This window comes from Pieris brassicae, chromosome 9, assembly GCF_905147105.1.
Source record: "Pieris brassicae chromosome 9, ilPieBrab1.1, whole genome shotgun sequence".
Taxonomy (NCBI): domain Eukaryota; kingdom Metazoa; phylum Arthropoda; class Insecta; order Lepidoptera; family Pieridae; genus Pieris; species Pieris brassicae.
The window spans coordinates 19047302-19063453 of record NC_059673.1 but is presented as its reverse complement, the minus strand read 5'-3'; the positions used below and the strand labels follow the sequence as shown (position 1 = coordinate 19063453).

At 34.0% G+C, this 16152-nt stretch overlaps 2 protein-coding genes across 3 annotated transcripts; both read right to left on the bottom strand.

Moving 5' to 3' along the window:
- Nucleotides 1–471: 471 nt before the first annotated feature.
- Nucleotides 472–5633, bottom strand: LOC123714441 (cytochrome P450 6k1-like; the record flags this gene model as incomplete). Its single annotated transcript, XM_045668682.1, has 6 exons — nucleotides 472–750; nucleotides 1330–1510; nucleotides 2379–2653; nucleotides 2764–2988; nucleotides 3063–3624; nucleotides 5619–5633. Coding segments are annotated over 6 exons (1422 nt in total), but the record flags the coding sequence as incomplete, so codon positions are not given.
- Nucleotides 5634–7774: 2141 nt separating this feature from the next.
- Nucleotides 7775–15240, bottom strand: LOC123713999 (cytochrome P450 6k1-like). Of its 2 annotated transcripts, none has more exons than XM_045667974.1 (6): nucleotides 15169–15240; nucleotides 10860–11513; nucleotides 10359–10583; nucleotides 9638–9912; nucleotides 8549–8729; nucleotides 7775–8029 (listed from the first exon to the last, which is right to left on the bottom strand). In XM_045667974.1, exons 1-6 carry the CDS (start codon nucleotides 15224–15226, stop codon nucleotides 7869–7871), a joined length of 1554 nt encoding a protein of 517 aa, XP_045523930.1. In that variant the 5' UTR covers nucleotides 15227–15240; the 3' UTR covers nucleotides 7775–7868. The 2 variants fall into 2 exon arrangements, with proteins under 2 accessions (XP_045523930.1, XP_045523931.1); XM_045667975.1 differs by lacking the exon at nucleotides 15169–15240 and adding an exon at nucleotides 14613–14662.
- Nucleotides 15241–16152: the final 912 nt, after the last annotated feature.

Below are 16152 nucleotides of genomic sequence, written 5' to 3'. Positions count from 1 at the left end.
GACGCACAGAAACAGAGAAACTTAGAATTACACAAAACTGTCTAGGATGGCTGCCATTCGAGAAGCTGAATTGATGGAACATCTGTATTCACTGAGCAAGGAATAGCTTCTAGCAATTTTATTTGCGCAATAAGAGGACGTTTTTAGGTATATATATATATATATATTTATTTATATATGTACCAAATGTAATATATAGACCAAAAAGGTGATAATGTCGTAATATAAATAATAAAAACTAATTGGATGATACCGATTTGCAAATGTTATTGAACACCCCTAGTATGTAATAAATTTCTAAAGGAAGATCTAAATTTATATTTACTACTGTTTTGCAGTAGTTATTTTTTTAAGTTAAGTGAATAGATGAATATTTCAGGCGCTGCAGGTGATTAAGAATCGGTCTTTTAATAAAAAAAAAATCCTTTATTCTATAAATAATAGAACCAATGTAACAAATGAATTCGAATTGTTGGCAACAGTTGCTTATTAACAAAAAAATTAAAAACAACAAATTTATTCGACTTTCCTGTTGTTTTTTGCTAGAAATAAGTTGTTCAATTAATTTCTAGAAATGCTAATATTATTAGGTCAGTTTCGTGAATTCCACATGAATACCGTTTGCAGCTGTCGTAAAAGTAGCTCGTCTATCTAATTTTAATCCTTTAACGGGATATTTGTACACAAGTCGATACTCAGACAGAATTTTTGCGAGAACAACCTTTACAAATAGTTGTCCAGCCTTCGAACCTGAAATATTAGCAAAAACATTTTAAACAATCATCTTTTGAACTAACGTTATATTATTTTTAGTTGTTTAATGTATTTAAAGGACTTATAAAACTATAAAATGAAATAGGGCCAAAGCTGATCAAAATATAATTAAACCGTTAATAAGTTTCCAATAAACGTTCATCATACTTTTAATCAGACGCTTCACTATTTGTAAGTAAGCCATGAGCCATTTGTTATGATGCGATTCATATTACTGTTTACAGTTCAGTACTCACTTGCTCAGATAAAGGCATAGTGAAAAAGTAGTTCTGTTTGGCCAGTTTCATTTATTATCTATTTCGTGAAATCACACTAAATTGTTTTATTTTATTGTAATTTCTTATAAATAACAAATAATTTGAAGGTCATTTTAATCATGAACTTCGTTACTGATAAAATTAATTTTCTTTCAATGGTATGTATATTTAAAAACTATGTGTTTTTTGTTTGTTTTGTTGTTATTTCCTATCAATATATGTCGTGTATGTTGCAAGCTAAAGTTGGACATGAGATTTATGTTGTAATTTAATTAAGAACTGTTGGTAATATACACACCTATACATGCTCGGGGTCCAACACCAAATGGTAGGTAATTATCAGAGACCGTTCGGCCTTCACCAAATCGGTCTGGATCGAAAACTTCCGGATTTTCGAAGAATTGTGGGTCCCTGTGCACACCAAATAAAGAAATATACACTGGCGTCCCCTTTTCAATTACAAGATCTGTGTCTGGAAACTGGAAGTATTCACAAAAAAATCTTAGTTTTAGAAAGACCCGAAACAAATTATGTGGCATTGGGCATACACGTTTCTGGCTTCTTTTTTGTAAATAATATATAAAAAGTTAATAGTTTTACGTATCGTTTAGTTGTAAAGTAGGTTTGCTTTTTTTGATAAACACAAATTTTAATTAGATTTTGACGCTCATCCCTGAGGTCGTAGGTTTGATCCCCGGCTGTGTACCAATGGATTTTCTTTCTGTGTGCATTAACATTAGCTCGAACGGTAAAGGAAAACATCATGAGGAAACCGACTTGCCTTAGACCCAAAAACTCGACAGCGTGTGTCAGGCACAGAAGGCTGATTCAATTTATTTCCTATTCAATTTAAAAATGATTATGAAACAGATACAGAAATCTGAGGCCCAGACCTAAATAGGTTTTAGTGCCATTGATTTATTATTTTACTTTCTTAATAATTTATATAACCATGAATCGTTTTTTTCTGTGACGATGTCCCTATAATATTGTTTTATTACTATAAATGAGTCACACCTATTTAATCATTTGTTATATGTAAATTTACATTTGTCGCGGGTTTTATTAATCAGCTTAATAGCTGATAAGCTAAAGCTAAAAGGTATTTTTAAGAATATTAAGTAATTCAGTATTTTTTTTGAAATGGATCAAAGTTTCATGTCATGCCTATCGTTATATTTTTATTTACATTATTAAATATTATATTTACATTTAGATGCTTGAAAGGCACCCAGTGCAGTGCAGTGCAAACGTTTTGGAACTATCATCTGTAGGCAAGCACTTAAAAATGTGTAATAATTAATATCATACCGTAAACCTTTTTAAGTGTCTTTAGTTAGAAGTCACCTTGTAATCTTCGAGGGCGTAGCGGTCTAAGGTAGACACGGAGGGATGCATCCGTAAACCCTCAGAAACACATTGCTCCAAAAACTTCATTGCGTTAAACCCTTCGATCGTCCATCCGTGCTTAGCTACCGCTTCATTAACACATTCGCGGGCTCGTTCTTGATATTCTGGATTTTTTGCTAACTCCATGAGAGTAAACGAAGACACATTTGAACTAGTCTCAAGGCCAGAAAAGAACGTCCCTGTTTGTGAGAACAGGTTATGGCCTTCAAATTCTGAAAGATGAAATGGTATATATTGTATAACCTGAATTGTTATACTTAGCCGTGTGACATAGTAAGTGATAATATTAATTATATGATAGTGAGTAGATATAAATACTCACTATAAATGGGATCTTGTACGCCTTCCTTTAATTGTATTAGTGTGTCGATAAAATCTCCTCTTTTAACGCCACTCTTTTCCCGAGCGTTGATTATATTCCAAAATACTTTACGCATGTATGATGAATCGTATAATATCAGGAATCCTAATATTCTTATCAATTCAGGTATGAAAAATACGGTGAAAATAGCAAACATCCTTTTAAAAGAATGGAAATAGTTTAAAACTGAAATCAACAAAATGTATTAAATTTAAAGATTATTTTATGTTTTACATGCTTTATATATTTGTTATACTTACAGTTTTTGGTGTAATCCGACTCCTGGCCATTGAACGAGTCAGACTTAAAGCCTAAAGCCACATTAGCAATCACATCCGCTGTAAACCTGTAGTTCACGTCTTGAGCGTCGATTACTTTAACCTTACTTTCGACTTTCTTTTTCAAAAACTCCATCATGGGACTGGATGCTTCCATCATAAACGGTAGCATCTGTTTCAGCTTACTCCGTGTGAACAGAGGAGTGATTTTCTTTCTCAAATACCTCCAAGCGGGATTTTTCAATCCAAATAAATTAATCATTCCTGTGCTGTCCATCTGCGGTGTTCCAGCGAAGTAGCGATCGGAAAATTTCTCAAAATCCCGAATAAAAATTTGTTTTATTATTTCAGGATCTTTTAACAGCAAACATGGTTTGTGAGATAAATATATTCCAACATACGGGGCGTCCTTCGGCGATTGTCTGTATAAATCCCCGAAGTGGTACCCGGGTGGGGATCGAAATAAGAAACCATTTTTAAAATCACCAAATAAGAAATGCGTTGTCTTTAATTGTGGCACACCACGCCGTCTCCAGTAATTCAACTTGAAACAGCAATAATAGTAAATGAGCCAAAGGAATGAAAACAGCAAGAGAATAGTGCCTAAGCTTGGATAATAAAATACAGCTCCCATTCTGAAATGTTTATAGCTGGTTAAAGCACACTGCGTTTGCAATTAAGATATGACAATAATAATGAGCCTAATGACTTAGGTTAAATTGTACATTCAATGATTAATCAACAAAGTATTCGTGCAACAGTTTTATAATTGGCTAGCCCTTGGAGCCATTCCATTTTATTTTATTTAAAATTTAAATGAAACACTTACTTCTATAGCTGCTCGATGAAAACTGCAAAATAATAGATCTTTATTTTTGGCACAAAATTAGCAAATGATTAATACATAGATACGTCAGGCGACAACCTATATGTTTTTATTTATAGTAATTATTTATATCGCTAGTATTTAAATACATTACTTTGCTACTGTTAAAAAGAAGAAATTATCATAAAATAATTACTTATTTTCTGTTTGCTTTTCAGTTTTTGGTAGGATTAATTAAGTTTTTTCGATTTCACTGTGCTCTTTCTAAGTGAAACTCAGGTCAAATCGAGCGTAACATTGGTACACACACTAGTCATTTTGAAAGAATAGCGTGTAATAAATTTATGTCAGAATTAGACGTTTTCTATATATTATATTATATTCTAGATAAAGTTTCCGATAATTTATTTTTTTAAACAATACATTTTCAACATGCAATAAGACAAAAACCTCATTTCTAGCCTTGAAGTTAACCAATTGTTTAAGTTTTGTAACGTTAACCCATACTTATTGATAGACATGAAATTAACAACAGCTATTAATATGAAGCAGTATTAAGAATTTTTAATAGAAAAGTAGGTTATAAGGCTTTTGGAGATGTTTAAAATTGAAAAGAAAAGTGTTTCTTTCGCCCATAGCCATAATTTTTGGTGATATCATATAAATTTGTAGAAATATGCTCAAGCAGTAGGTTTACTGTTCGAAGAAAATGATTATGTGCGCTAATATAGCGCAATAGTTATTCTTAAATAAAATTGGACAACACAATAGTGGTTACGTGTCATGTCTTTGGGATAGAGTTTGTGTTAGTCAATCAATCTATTATGAAACAATACACGCTGTCATCGATAGTTTTACATTTGAAGGGAAGTATGTAAAAATGTTATGAACACCTGAACTAACGTTTTATCTCACGGTGGTTTGAATTTAGATATGTTTTAAATTTTCAGCGGCAATGACAGAAAAATCGACCGAAGTGGAAGGTGCCGTAGAATTATGGAAACACCACTCACCGTTACATCACTTGTCAACGTGGAAGAAGAGCCAATTAAAAGCAGAAACGTAAAAGCAATCAAAAGCATGACATCGCGTCGGCGGTTGCAAAATTTCTCAAGCTGCGCGGAAGCATATCTAGAATAGTCCCCTCCACCTTCACATGAGAATCGCAAGAGAGACTAAGTGCTATTTAGGGAAAGTGTCCAAGGGGACAGAAAATGTAGATATACGAACATTGGTCCATGGATGGCATAAACAGTGGCCCCGGCCTAAAAAACTTTAGGGTAACAAATAATTAGACTAAATGCGAGTTTGTTAAGCAGTTTTTAGGCAATAGATTAAGTAGTATATTTTAATTTGTTAAGCGCCTTAAGATTGATTTTTAAATGAAATATGATCTACAAATATTAAATTTCCGCTGAATACTATTTCTAGTAAGTCTAGTTGCAAATTATTTATGAAGTTCATACGATTCTGTAAGTGTATAACGTCTGACGATGCACTTTTAGGTTCAGTGTTTAGCAGTGTCATCCGAATAAAGAAGCTAAATTGCGACATGGAAATCGTATTTGTATGGCAGCCATCTTTTTTTATGTCACAACCAATTGTCGAAAGGGAAGAGAAAGAGAAGTCAAAAAAGGCAGAGGGCGATGCATGCATGCATGCGTAGCATGAAGCAAATATATAGTATATAGTCATATCATTAGGGCCCTTACCTTAGTAATAATTGATTTACAAAGAAGTTTCACTTCTGACATGTGTACTTTGTACATACACACTTTTTTGTAAGTGGAGCGGTATTGACACTTCTAAGCACTATTGAAATATAAACGAAAATCTATTTACACAAAAGCAAAACTAGCTACTTGCGGTACTGACTTATAAAGTAAACAAAAATACACACACAACATTATATTTATCACATTAAACATACAGAAAATCAAGACTTTTTACGTGAACAAGAAAACCCAACAATTAAAACGTGGTTGTTTAAAACGCGCACAAAAAGGAAAGAAAAAACAACTCCCAACTTGCTTCACCTTGACCGTCCGTCAAGTAGAGCCAACACGCGAATAGAAAAGAAATCAGGTGAGTCAGCAGGCTGTAGGGAATAAAGGCACAGACTATAAATTAGAATTAATTGGAGATACGCAGATTGAACATTATTTATTTATTTTAACCCAATTTCTGCAATATACACTAATTCACTCGGAAAGAAGAAAATAAGCACAGCAATAATGCAAGCAAGTCTTGTGTATTCATTCAACATGCCCACACAGCATTTTCTTCAAGATTTACCTTGAAATATTAAACAACAATGACATTGACAATAAGGACAATGACGTTTTTTTTGAACATGCTTATTCGATTTTTAAATGTCGTAATAAAATACTTTGACTTTAAAATAAATTTCTTGTTTTATAACCTATTTAATTTTCGCTTGTGTTTGTTATATGTATTCATCGGTGGAAAATAGAAAATGTATATCCTATGAGAGCTATTGGGTATTTTTTCGACATTTAGGCATGGCCATCAAAGATCTATTGTATGTTATTTTGCGATAAATGTTGCGTTCTAAATTTAAACGCTATCTATCATCTACTATTTTCTATTGTTAGGGCTTGAAACCCTAAAACTATTATTGAGATTCTTCCGCATGGAGTTCGCATAACCGTCATTCAATGAGAAATTATTAAACTACTAGCGGACACGACAGACGTTGTCCTGCATGATATTTCAAGTGGTTAGGATATTTAACTAAGTATAAAAGTACCAACTGCAGCGCTATCTGCCGGGCTGATTTATAAATCTAAGTCATCTAGGGCTTTTTAGGATTTTTTGGCCACCCATACAGAAAAATCATTCAAATGGGTCCAGCCGTTTAAGAGGAATTCAGTGACATACGCACGTACAGTAGAATTATATATATGTAAGCTATCACGTTAGATCAAACTGCACATGGTGTGCAAATTTGATTTAAATCGGTTTAGTAGTTTAGGAGTCCATAGCGAACAAACAACATGACGCGTAATTTATATATATTAAACTATGATGCGAAACAAAACAATTAATTATCAAAATACCTTTGTACATGTAATAAATAGTTTTTTCACGAGTAATAAACGCACATCAGCTTTGTTTAGTAGCTTCCTAAAGTATGTTGTTCGTTATCCGTAACATTCGCTGATAACAAAGGAATATTAAACAATCCAGCAGGATTATATGTCTCGCTCTTTGCGTTGCAACCCTAACGGTACCAACCAGCAATGGATATATCATCTATCTGCCCTCCTTTAAGTGCTCGTACGTATGCAAAGTGAGTTAACACATATATATCGCTATTTTTTTTAATAATCTTGACCTAAGCTGGATTAGCTTCTCCTATCCTGATATTCCTTAAACGCTTTGTAAGAAACACTAAAACAATATTAATCAACTTATATAAAACATGTATCAAAATATAATAGGGTAGGTAAAATATTATATAATGTACATGCGTTGCATACAGCTAAAGTCTAATATGAATTATTCATATAGGTATCACAGTACTGAAACCAGTGTTGGCCTAGTGGCCTCAGGTAACCTAACCTAAGTCGTAGGTTCGATCCCCACCCACAGTGGACAGGGTGGACAGCCACCAAGTGACTTTCTTTCCATGTGCGCATTACATTAACATACGCTCAAAAGGTGAAGGAAAACATCGTGAGGAAACCGGTTTGCCTTAGACCCAAAGAGTGGGCATGTGTCAGGCACAGTAAGCAGCTACCTTGGCTATTAGATAGACCTAAAAAGGTTGTAGCGCCACTGTTTTTTTAACATAGTACTGAATAAATAAAACAACTGCTTTTATGTTTAGGTGGATTTACTGCAAGTTTTCAAATACAGGGCGAAGAACGGACCACAGTAAAGACTCCGCCGCTGTTTTAAACCGTAAAGTCATGATAAAACAAGGTTCTCTGTTATGGTTAAAGTATTTTCACAAATTCTAAATTAATTCCTTTAGCCGCGGTGGTAAATGTCGCTCTTCTGTCTAGCTGCAACTCCTCAGTTTGTTTATGATTCAATTTATACTTGAGTAGAATCATAGACAAGACGACCTTCATGTAGAGTTGACCAGCTTTTACGCCTAAAAATAAAATTATGATCTATTATGCTGTGTTGAATTTTTGAGACACAAAAAGTGTGTATATGCTTGATTCTTAATTTCACCTTTCACAGAAGTAAGGAATGAAGAAAGAACTGTAATTGTATATGTCCAGGATATACCAGTCTATCTATTTTACTTTTACAATACCATATTTTATCCTTTCTAATTTAATCTAGTTAATGAGTGAAAAACTGATTTTTTCGAGAGTGCTAAGACCCTGGGATAAGAATTGGTACGCTCTTTTCTTGAGGATCCTAAGTGGAATTGGTTTGGGGAGCTTTCCACATAGTGGTGGTACGCGCTACGCCTTAAGAAACGCTCAGTTTTGGAACGACGCACGTCGAGGTGATACGGATGGTATTTTGTATTCTTCCATGACGTCCGATGATAAAACTCAGCTCAAGGTCTGAACAACTCCTCAACTGCTATGTAACACGAACATGACTTGGAAAAAGCAACGAACGACATGGAACAAGCTTATTATTTATTATTTCTCACCTATACACTGTCTTGGCCCTGATCCGAAGGGTAGGTAATTTTCTGAAACCTTCTTATCTTCAGTAAAACGGTCAGGATCAAATTCCTCTGGACGATCGAAGTATTTAGGGTCCCGGTGTGTCCCAAACAGTGATATGTAGACAGCAGTACCAGCTTCAATAACGATATCTGAGTTTGGTATCTAAAACATTACCCGAACTTATATAAGTAGATATAATGCTATTCATTGAACTAGATTACAACAAGTAATAAATGACGTTAACAAATAAAAACCAGTCTTAAATTTACTTTTAATTTAAATTTATCATTTATATTTCATTTACTTTCAACATTATTAAAATAAAATATTTACACAAACACAAAAAAATATATATGAAATTGAGTTTAGTCTTTGGTTGAGTCTTTAGTATAGGGTTGGAACCCCATCTTGGGTATAGGCCTCCTCCAACTTATGCCATTTATCTTTGTTTGTCGACACTTCCGTCCATTGTCCTGTTCGCGAAAACTATGATATCAGACTAGCGTTTTTTTGGTATACCTCTTAGTTATCACCGCTTTCGTCACGTTATCACTTTATACTTCCATCTGTTGTCTGGAAACCGTGATATGTGTCCTTCTCCAGAAATTTTATTTTTTGATTTATAATATTATACAAAAACTACACAGGTACGAAATTGTTTATGTAAACATTAAGTGAACTCGAGGGCTCTTACTAACGCATTCAGAGTCGTCTGTGAAATTATAAGTGCATTATTGAAATACTGCCTTCGCCTACTATTGGCCAAGTGTTCTCGAAGAACTTGGTGTTTGGGGAAATGTGCGACGGCGGAGACCAGGGTTGTTTGCGATACCAAGAGCCAGTACCAGTCTGTTGCACAGATCCCCGTTATACAGGACGCTCCGGAAAGCTGTCTCCGACACTATTGACTTAGTGCATCCAATACGCTCCTAAGCTCCTCATTATTTCTAAGATCAATTTATAACAATAATAAAAAATGAACAAAAACTAATATGAAGCCAACAGTGAATGCATAATGAAGTAGGTGCCACAAGATAACTAAGTAACAAACGATAGTAATGAAAAAATACCTTGTAATCATGCAAAGCTTCGCGGTCTAATGTGGAAACTGATGGGTGCAGCCTGAGTCCTTCAGCTATGACCTGATCCAAGTATTTCATATTGTTAAAGGCCTCCACAGTCCATCCGTGTTGAGCGATTGCTGTTTTAATACATTCTCTAGCCCTTTCCTGGTACTCACTGTTTTTCGCTAATTCCATTAGAGTGAACGCTGTTACATTTGAACTCGTCTCGAGTCCAGCCAAGTATGTGCCGGTTTGTGAAAAAAGATTGTGCCCGTTGAATTCTATAAGTTTTATGTTAATATGAATATTCAGTAGCTTATTTACGTATTTGTATAGTAATAAACTCTTAATAATAATAGCCGGGTTCAAGGGCACAAGCGCTAATTAAAGATTTAAGTTGGCCTGGTTGGCCTGGTTGGCCTGGTTGGCCTGGTAGATAGTACCGGTACTGCTTGTGGTTGTGATTTCCTTAACTTAACGAATAAGTGTCGCAATACAGCGAGGAAATTTTCTGTTTATACATTTTTAGTTATTATTATTACTATATAGGTAAATAATGTTGGAAATAAATTATTGGTACTAGTACCTATCAAAATTTTGGAGGGACACGAGTCGTTTATGAAATAGGTATTATTAATAATATTTACAATAAACGCCGGCAACTATGTTCTATTATATCAGAAGGTATTTGGGGTTTTTTAAGGATTTTAACAAAAAAAAAACAAACCATAAAGTGGATCCTGTTCCTCATTCTTTAGTTGTATAAGCGTATCAAGGAAGTCTCCTCTTTTGATTCCACTTTTTTCCCTTAATCTTACCGCGCTCCAGAATAATTTACGCAAGTAGGTGGAATCAAAAAGTATGGATGATCCAACCACTTTAACGAGCTCTGGTATAAAAAATACTGTGACGATAGCAATCATTCGTCTAAATGAGTGAAAATACTTCTTAACTGAAAAAATATAATAGATTAAAAAACATAATTATTAGTATTTAATCCACTGATAAAATGATTTGCGTGAATATAAAAAGAGAAGGTATATTCATATTTTAATTGTTAAACAAGGTTATTCTCCTAACATTTTTTGCGTTCAGCGCAGGCGCAATTAACAGTATTAAATACTTAATTAAATCATACAAATGTCAATGCTAACGTCATGATTACGTATGAAGAAGATCTGTTTTTGCCTAATGCTGAGTGATTCTAAATTTGAATTTAGGTACTTACAATATTTAAGGTAATCTGAATTCTTGTCATTGAACGAATCTGTTCTCGAGCCTAAAGAAACATTCGCGAACAAATCGGCTGTGTATTTGTAGCACGTGTCTTGAACGTCTATTACTTCCACTTTGCCGTTCTCATCAACATTTTTACGGAGGAATTCCATCATTGAATCTCCAGACTCGGTCATAAATGTGAGCAGTTGCTTAAGCTTGCTCAAAGTGAACGTTGGAGTTATCTTCTTTCTTAGGGACCTCCACGCGGGATTCCTTAATCCAAACAAATTGATCATGCCGGAACTGTCCTTCTGCTCAGATCCTGAGAAGGAACGGTTGGAAAAGTTTTCGAAATCGCGAGATAGTATCTGTTTTATTACTTCTGGATCTTTTAGAAGAAGACAGGGCTTATGAAATATATAGAAGCCCACGAAGGGCGCGTCTTGTGGAGATTGTCTGTATAAATTTCCCAGGTGGTATCCAGGTGGTGATTGGAACAAGATTCCATTTTTGAAATCGCCAAATATTAAATTTGTATTCTTTAATTGGTGCACTCCTCGTCTCCTCCAGTAATTGAGTTTGTAGCTGCAGTAGAAATAAAATGCTACGGACACAAGTAACGTGTAAAATACGATATTATATGCATCGAGAAGCATTGTTTGTCCTGCAATAATTAAAAATAATTTATTAAAGAGAAAATAATAATAAAATATAATTTTAATTGTAATTTATTTTTTTATATGTTTGTGTTAGATTTGTCGTTCAGAGTCGCGAATATTGAAGTTATGGAATAAATTTAACGTAACGTAACGAAGTGTCGTGTAATGTGTGTAGCTCCTTATAAATATAATATAAAACTTGGCGATGAATAATGATTTACCTCTAAGTTACCCTCGTTGTAAATCTTACAAGTATTTAAGTATTTTATTGACGTTCATAAGTGTTACTTAAACGAATAAATTATAACTTGAATTGGTTTTCTTAATCAGTTTCGAGTTGTAAATTATAAAATTATAAAAGAATAATCACTAGAAACGTCATTACGGTTTTAAGTTATTCATACGTGCTATGAGTCTCATCTGTTGTTAAGTAATAATATAGACACTCTCAATGGGAGAGGGCTAACGAGCGCGTTACCGGCCTTTTCAGAATTACTATTTTCTTGACAAACCCTAAGTCGAATTGGTTCGGAAATACTTCGGTGGACAGTTACCACATACTGGTAGTAGGTGGTGCGCGCTAAAACTGCCTTAAAACACTGAGTTTTGGAACGACAGACGTCGAGGTGATACGGGTGAGATGTCGTATTCGGCCTCGACGTAATGATGAAACTCAGCTGCAGGTATAAACGAACAACTCCTCTGAACACTCACCGTGGTAAATGCGGTAAAAGATGCAGAGTGACCGCACATCTAACATTACGGTGAAGTAGAAAGAGCTGGTACTAGGAAGCTATCAACCAGAGGTGAAAACAGTACTGCATGTGGGGCCAAATTTGCGCTTTATACAGTAGCAAGCAGTGGCCCGTAGTAATGTACTGTCTTGCCTTACTGAGCACACCAAGCTGTTTGTAGGCTAATTTAGCCTTTCCCTCCAAATGACCGTGAAACTGAAGGTCGTTTGATATGACAACGCCAAGTATTCCGGCTGTGGCTTTAAGAAGAGTATCTTTGAAAAGAGGAGTAGCAACGAAGACTGTTTCTTAGCGGAAAATGCGCAAACTAGTGTCTTCATGAGGTTAAATTGGACGAGATTTAGTCTACCTCAGACCGAGACTCCACATAGTAGAGTTTCGACTACAGATACAAGTTTTTACTTGGTACTCATCGACAACTTCTCGAGAAATACATGCTCGGCCAGTGTAAAGAGTATCCTCAGTGCTGACATGTGCATATCAATGAATGTTGCTAAGTTGCAACATATTATTGACATACAGAAGAAACAGGGCCAAGGATAGGACACAGCCTTGTGGGACCCCAACGTTCATGGGTTTAAGATCAGAACTTTTGTAGGGATTGGATTTTCCAGCAGTTCGGGAGAGTGCCCAGAGAGCGAGCGGAGCTAGATAATTTTCCAGATGATTTCTAAAATATTTACGCATCAATCATCATCACTTGTGTGTTTAAATATCAAAATAAAAATGAATACGACTAATGAGGATTTTTAACTTCTAGAACAGTAATGAAAACTGTTCATGTAACGTGAGTGCCTCGCAGGGATAAGGATTACCGCATAGTATTTTATTTTAATATAAAATATCATTTTACGAATCAACATTCGAGTCATTTTCAATAAATAGTGATTCATATTCTATTCGGAAAGAAAAAAATAAAGTCTAGCAGTCATAGCCCAGACTTTGGGATTTTTATCTCTGCAGAAGGACACAATAACAATACGATCTATGTAGCCATGACTAATAAGTAACTTTAAACTAACCTAATTTACTAAAAAAGATATTTAAGATAAGAAAGTGTCCAATAAAACTACCTACTTACAGTCTCTATTAAGGGGAACCGATATTTTAGGGGATAACACTGGATAAAGACCTACTCGTAAAAACCAACTGATTCCACCCATATTCAGACTAAATTACATTAACAGGGAAATTGACGCCCTCAATTATAAGTTTCGTTTATTATATATTTATATTTTATTTCAATTATAAAAGGAATTATTATATAAGAAATGTTAGAGAGTATTTGACTGATAGACTCGAATTTCTTTATGAAAGTTAAGTTTATTAATAATGTTAAGTACATTCTTGTTTACGCAACGTCGGTACTTATAACATTAAAAATGAATACACATACACATTAGAATTAACTATAATAAATCATGCCGTCTCACAAAATTGCTGTGCCTAACCAAGGTCCTAATGTAACTTAATTACAACATGACAGGTGCAACATGAACATAAGGAATGCAATAAAGGTTTTTGACTAAATTTAGTCATTGGAAAGCACATATTGAAAAATTACAGAACAAAGTAGACAGCTCCGTTAATGTGATAAAACGACATGATACGGTATTAGCTGCTACATACATAATACATACATATATCTCATGTATACTTACATATGGAATTATAGTTGTGGACCAAATTATCTTAGTACCTTTGTTTATGAAACTCAAAATGTTAACTATTCCCTGTTTCTTTATTTTGTAACTGTCCTTATTCGTTCACAATAACATAAATATTTTTTCAGTCAACGGGAATGGACAACTGTCGAAATAGACATGGGAAGAAATTGACTATTTCAAAAATGTATATGGAATTTATTTAGGAAAAACACTTTTTGTTCGAAAAACGATGTCTCTTCCCAATAGAGTTTTTAAAAATTTAATAAATGTAATGGAAAAAAAATATAATTATATTAATGATTATTTGAGTGAAACTAATAATTAATACTATTTGATAACGTAATAATGTATTTTAATAATGTGTTAAACTGATAAAATAATATAACAATTGACTATATCTACTGATATATATCATAATATAAATGTAACTTCTATGTAAAATTCTAGAATTTAAAACAAATTTGCATGCCACTTGTGTGGCAGAAAATGCGAATTTGTAATTTTGGTGTAGCATCACAACATTTTTGTACTTATGTGTTTTCTTGCAAATAAATAACAATTATTATTTTCATAAGACACATGTGTACTATTTTTCCACTTACCGAGACTTGGAACGTGTTTTAAAGAATTAATAAAAACTAAGTTCACGCGGTTAAAAATATCTCTGCTTGAAAAAGTTTACCTGGTAAATCAAGAATTAAGGGCAACAGATGGGCTTCAGAAACCTTCAAATCTTACAGTAGTGTCGAGTTAGTGTGGTGAGTTCAAGCGGGAAAGAGCTTCCATTAACAAAGACCCTCGCCGTAAGGCGGTAGTAACTGGACAAATGCTAATGGTGCCCAGAATGCTTTCTGACTCGGAGATTGAGAATTTCACAAAGCTGTTGCTGTTGTTTGTTAGAACAAGATCTTAATCGATTTTAGATGCCAGCAACGGCGTCGCAAAGTTGTTTTGTTTCACCAAGATAACTCTCCCGCGCACAACGAACATACAACAACAACGAATTCATATTGTGGAATGATGGAACACCTTCATATTAGTTAAACGAACATCTGAAGGGAAATTTAAGGAAATAAAAATTTGAAGGTGATCACGCGGTACACAGCTTTATAAGAGACCAAGAAGAAGATTTAAGTCAAGTAAAAATAATATATTATACTATATCGCTGGATGCTGGTTTGAGAGCTGGAGGGAGCAATTGTGTAAAAATGTAAAAAATATTTTTCAGGTTACCTTACCTGTTAGAAATACCGCGACGCCCGCAAGCAAAAGTACATGTTTCACTTCAAACAGCATCTTATGAATGCGTCTGTTCAAATTATATCCAACATTTAAACTAACATCGGCTCAATCATTAAAACCATGACGCAAACTTAATGACGCAAAATAACGTTCGGACACGTAATTTTCATACTAACAAAAAATAACGCGATAGACCTACTGTTTTTAATAATTTATTTACGTAAACATAGTATGATGTTTTTCGGACAGTCGATAACTAGTCTGTAATCAAAACATAACAAGAGGATAGAGATCCAAAAACGGCGATCTTAGATAAGTGTGGCGGCCATCTTGTTTTTGGAGATTCAGGACTAAATCTTCCACTCCATTCAATTAACACAAGTTCATGACTGCATGCCGCAAATTCGATCTGGACAGGTATTACCGTTTGGGCGGCCCGTTGATTTTTTTTCTTCATATCTTCATACCCTGGACTCTCAATTTTGGAATCTCTATACGAACATATCAAAAAACACCACCCTAACTCTCCTCTCGAAATAAAAGGCGATGAGTGAACGAATGAAACATGAAATCATAAAAAGCGTCCAGCTTTATAAAGTATTATATCTTTTTTCTAATACAATTGAATGACTGGAACAAAGACACCTTATACCGAATATTTTAATGCTTCTCGATGGAAGCTGCCTATTATTATATTTTTATAAATATTCATAAAATATTAAGGTTTTAGATTAAAACATTTTATTTTATCTTTAATAACAAATACTTTTTGTTAACTGAGTAAATATATTTATTTACAAATAAAAATGGCATAGCTCTATGAATGTAGGTTTGAATAGTTTTTATGATATTTTAGTTATTTTAATCTTATAGGCCCAATATTTTTGTTGAGTTATTTAAATAACGTGTAAAAAAATTAAATTTAACTTTCAGTTAAAATATTGTTGTTTTATTAAACTGTAGAAAATAACAAGGAATAT

Bases quoted from the DNA above. Each gene is read 5' to 3' on its own strand.
- LOC123713999 (XM_045667974.1), bottom strand. From the start codon at position 15,226: ATGCTGTTTGAAGTGAAACATGTACTTTTGCTTGCGGGCGTCGCGGTA. The intron at 11,514-15,168 runs GTAAGGTAACCT...TAATTATTGCAG, and splicing joins CGTCGCGGTATTTCTAACAG to GACAAACAATGCTTCTCGAT. The intron at 9,913-10,358 runs GTTTGTTTTTTT...TAAAACTTATAG, and splicing joins GGAACAGGATCCACTTTATG to AATTCAACGGGCACAATCTT.